Source organism: Salvia hispanica, chromosome 3, assembly GCF_023119035.1.
Source record: "Salvia hispanica cultivar TCC Black 2014 chromosome 3, UniMelb_Shisp_WGS_1.0, whole genome shotgun sequence".
NCBI classification, from domain to species: domain Eukaryota; kingdom Viridiplantae; phylum Streptophyta; class Magnoliopsida; order Lamiales; family Lamiaceae; genus Salvia; species Salvia hispanica.
Window position 1 is genome coordinate 20116023 of NC_062967.1, and position 4377 is coordinate 20120399.

Genomic DNA, 4377 nt, shown 5'->3' on the forward strand with positions numbered 1-4377 from the left:
TCCATAGCCACTTTTTATTTGTCCACGGCCACAAAAAAAAAGTTTTCGCAGCAATAGTGGAGACTTTTTTTAGCCACATTTCACTTTATTTTATTTGTTATATATTTTAATTCAATTACAATTAAAATTATCGGACTAAAAATAATTAGATAAAAACGGCTAATAAAACAAATTAAAATTGAAAACTAAATTTTCGTCGGATTAAAGTAAGGGGAAAATTACAACGAAAATTTGATCTACGGAAAATCACACATGTTCTTCACGCTACGCCGCCTCCCCTACGTGCCCAGACCTCTTCAATCAAATCGACCTGGAGTTGGTCATGTGTTGTGCTCCTGCGTATATCAGCGAAACATTGGATCAGATATTCATTACTACGTGGTACACCCATCTGTATCGGCGCGGAGGCAACGCCGTGACTTGTACTTGCACCATCTTCCGGTGCCCAACGTTCTGCAGCAAATCCTTCATCTTCGATTATCATATTGTGCAATATGATACATGCTAACATAATATTCGTGACATCATCTTCGTACCAAACTCGTGTCGGGCAGCGTATAATGGCCCATCCGCTTGGAGCACACCAAAAACTCGCTCAACATCTTTTCTAGCGGCCTCTTGTTTTCGTGCAAAATATTGTCTTCTCGCTCCAGCCGGTTGGCGAAGTGTCTTGACGAATACGGGCCAACGAGGGTATATTCCATCTGCCAAATAGTATCCCATGCGATACTGCGTGCCGTTTGCTACGAAACTGATCTCTGGACCCTCTCCCCGGCACTCATCATTGAAGAGAGGCGACGACTGCAGAACGTTGATGTCGTTGTTTGAAACTGCAACACCGAAATACGCATGCCAGATCCGCAAACAGTAGTCAGCAACGGCTTCCAGGATCATCGAAGGATGTTTGCTTTTGAAACTAGCAGTGAACTGGGCTTTCCACGCCACCGGGCAGTTTTTCCACTCCTAATGTATGCAATCAATGCTGCCCATCATCCCTGGGAAACTGTGCACCACACCGTGTATATCTAGCAGTCTCTGGCACTCATCAGAGTTTGGCTTTCGTAGGAACTCCGGACCAAAGACTTCCCGCATGCCCTTACAAAACCGCCGGAACACCTCTAGACTAGTCGTCTCACCTATCTGTTGGTATTCGTCGAACATATCAGTCGGTCCGGCATAGGCAAGCTGCCTTATTGCAGAGGTGCATTTCTGAAAATTAGACAGTCTGATCCTGCCAGTGCAATCACTCCGGAGGTTGAAGCAACCGTACCGGTCCGCCAATGTCGTCGCTATATGGGTGAAGAGCGGTCGCGACATTCTGAAACGCCGACGGAAAATCTCAGCTGGGTAACGAGGGTTAGCGCTAAAGTAGTCTGCCATAAGCCGCTCAGCCGCTCCGACATGGTCTGGTGGGATTGTCCGACGATGACGAATCTCACGATCCCTCCGCCGCCTCATCCTCCTCGTCGGCTTCCCTCTGCACCTCTTGAATCAAAGAATCCCATGCTTCATTCCACAAATCATCCATAAATAGCAATGGAAATCCACAAATTTTTAGAGATAGAAAAATTGTATAGAAAGTGAAATGGATGTGAAGATGTGTGTGGAGAGAAGATGAAAATGGGAGGAATATTTATAATAAAAACAATTAAAAATTCGAAATTTAAAAAAAAAATAAAAATTGGAAATCGTCGACCGCCGCGGCGGTTTCGCCGTGCAATAGATAGCCGTGGCGGCCGCCGCTTTTCTCTCTCCTCCGGCTCGTCCTCGGCGCTTTCGGGGCGAAAGCCCTTCCGCCCCACAAAAGTCGTCTGCCTCGGGGGCGGCCGCTTCCACCACAATAGACAGCCGCAGCTTAGCCGCGATCAGGGCGGCCGCCGCGCCGCCCCTATTGTGGCTATAGAAAAATGGGTTTGCGCTAGATAGCTTCGCATATAATTTTAGTGATAATAGTTATTTAAATCATAAAATTTGAATAAATTATTATCAACCATACAAGATTTGAAAATGGAAAATAAAATTGTGAGGTTTCAATTTTTGTCATTGTCTTATCCGTGTACAAGACATTGTATTTTATCAAAGTTCGAAACAATATAGTTAAACAAAATAAATATTTTTCCACCTTCTTTTTCTTTTCTTATTTAATAAAACAACGTTGTTTTAAGCATCACCAAAAGATGTCGTTCGGTACATGGATTCAACAATTGAGGAATCGAAACTCTATATTTAATTTTTCGTTTCTAACCCTTATAGGATTTAGATATGTGAGTCAGCGGTCCAGCCTGATCGTTTTGTGACTCAAAAGATGAAACCTGATTATTTGACATATCTGTTTTCTTTGTTCAAAATTTAAAGTAAAAATTACTAAGAGTGATTGAAAACGTCGGAAATTCAAAATGAAGTTTTCCATTTCGACATTACTATTATGAAAATACATAAACTCTGATGCCTAAATTGGCAACAAAATCTAAGTTACAATTCTAATTGCAAAAATATGTGCAGAGACATTTTTGATCACTGTTGCAGGCACCAAATAAACAGGCCTCTTCCTTACACTTTGAGGAGCAGTACACATCAAGGGTAGGTCCTGAGCAAGTCCCAGTAAACAATTTGCTTATCCCTGTGCATGTAAGTGCTCCACTCACCATTGTCTCCTCTACGAATGAAATTAGTTACTATACACATATGTAAAGATTAAATCCATCAAAAAATTGATCTAAATAGGTGTGCTCAGTAGTAATACAGATATATTTTGTCACGTGATATGTTCAGCCAGCCACAAGTGCAGAAATATATTCTCTCTTATTATGATTGTGATTGGCTTGACACGTTACGTGGCAACATGTTCTATCCACTAAATTTCACTCATGTTACAAGGCACTAAATGAAAAAACGGTTAGATTGTTACAAAAATAATGTTTGGTATGATAACAGTGTACACACTAGGTTGTAATCAACGAGATGGAACAACAAGATGTGATAATAAAATACTCTAGTTAAAAGAATAATATTTTTTAATTGATTTCCGATGCTATGACTGATAATGTGGAATAATTATTGTTCGATGGAACATAGTGAAAATTACAATTTAAATAAAAATAGATCCCCATAGGTGATTTCCCCACTAAATCTTCACAATTTTTTTTAATTATAAAACATACTCATATTATAACTCGATGATAAGTCAAAAGCTCAAAAGTACAAGTGAATCAAAGTCACAATAAAAGAGAAGTAGAGGACAACAGCTACCACAGACACCCCGCGATCCTTATAAAACCAAGAACAAACCAAACCAAACAAAGACTAAATCCTTACATTACAAACCTAAAATTTCTAATTTCGAAAAAATTGATTTTGACTGTGAAACTAGAATAAATTGAAAATATACTTAATTAAATTTTATAATTGCAAAAATTAGACCTTGACCAATATGCAATAACATATCCACAAAATTATGTGGGCTAAGAAGATATGGTAAAAGTGTGTCAACTTACGAGAAGCCAAAAGGCAAAGAAGAAAGAGCGCGAGAGTTGTGAATTGTTTAGCCATATTGAGAGTATAATTTGAGGTTGATATTTGATATGCCCATTTATAGAACGGAGAATTGCATAAATTGAAGAAAAATAATAAAGCTTATTTTCCATTCATTTTTTCATGGAAAAAAATAATAAATCTTATTTTATCCAATTTTATAATGGACTCTTGTGGTTATTCTTTTTAAATTCACTCGTCTCAAATAATAAACACGACAAAGACTTTTGTGATTAGCTTTTTAAGATATTGGCGCAAAATATCACAAATCTTTTCTAATCTTTATTTTTCTCTACGAACCATAAACTTTAAACTTAGCATAAAATATTACTTTCTTTGTTCCAAAATAAGCGAGTCATATTACTTTTCTCCACGAACCTTAAACTTTAAACTTAGCAAAAAATCATGTCTATAACGGAGTACTTTATTATCCGCCTACTTTATTTTCTATTTACTTCTCGATTTTTTCTCTCTCTCATACTTTACTCCCTCCATTTTAATTCTTTAAATATAAATTTCTTAAAGTTCTATGCCCAAAAGAAGTGTTTCGCTTACCTTACGACGGATGAAGTACCTTGCATAATGTCGTGATTCTTGTATGGAGCTATTTATTTTTAGGTCAGAGAAAAATGAACGGGTCAGCCCAACTTAAGACATAAATTAGCTTGATGGGCTTTTACAAAGCATCCCAAAGTCTAAAAATATGGGGATATTTAGATCATGAATTTTTTTCAAATTATAAAAGATTTGAAAACAGAATACTAGATCACAGTTTCATGTTGACAAATGTAACATCTGTATATAAAACGCATGATACCTAAAATGAGATATTTCGGTAAATATTTT

General features: G+C 37.6%; 1 protein-coding gene across 1 annotated transcript; it reads right to left on the minus strand.

The window, feature by feature from the left end:
• Positions 1-259: 259 nt before the first annotated feature.
• LOC125209539 lies at positions 260-1528 on the minus strand. The gene is made up of 4 exons (XM_048109140.1): positions 1440-1528; positions 1012-1231; positions 537-963; positions 260-453 (listed from the first exon to the last, which is right to left on the minus strand). Exons 1-4 carry the CDS (start codon positions 1526-1528, stop codon positions 260-262), a joined length of 930 nt encoding a protein of 309 aa, XP_047965097.1.
• Between the last annotated feature and the right edge of the window lie 2849 nt (positions 1529-4377).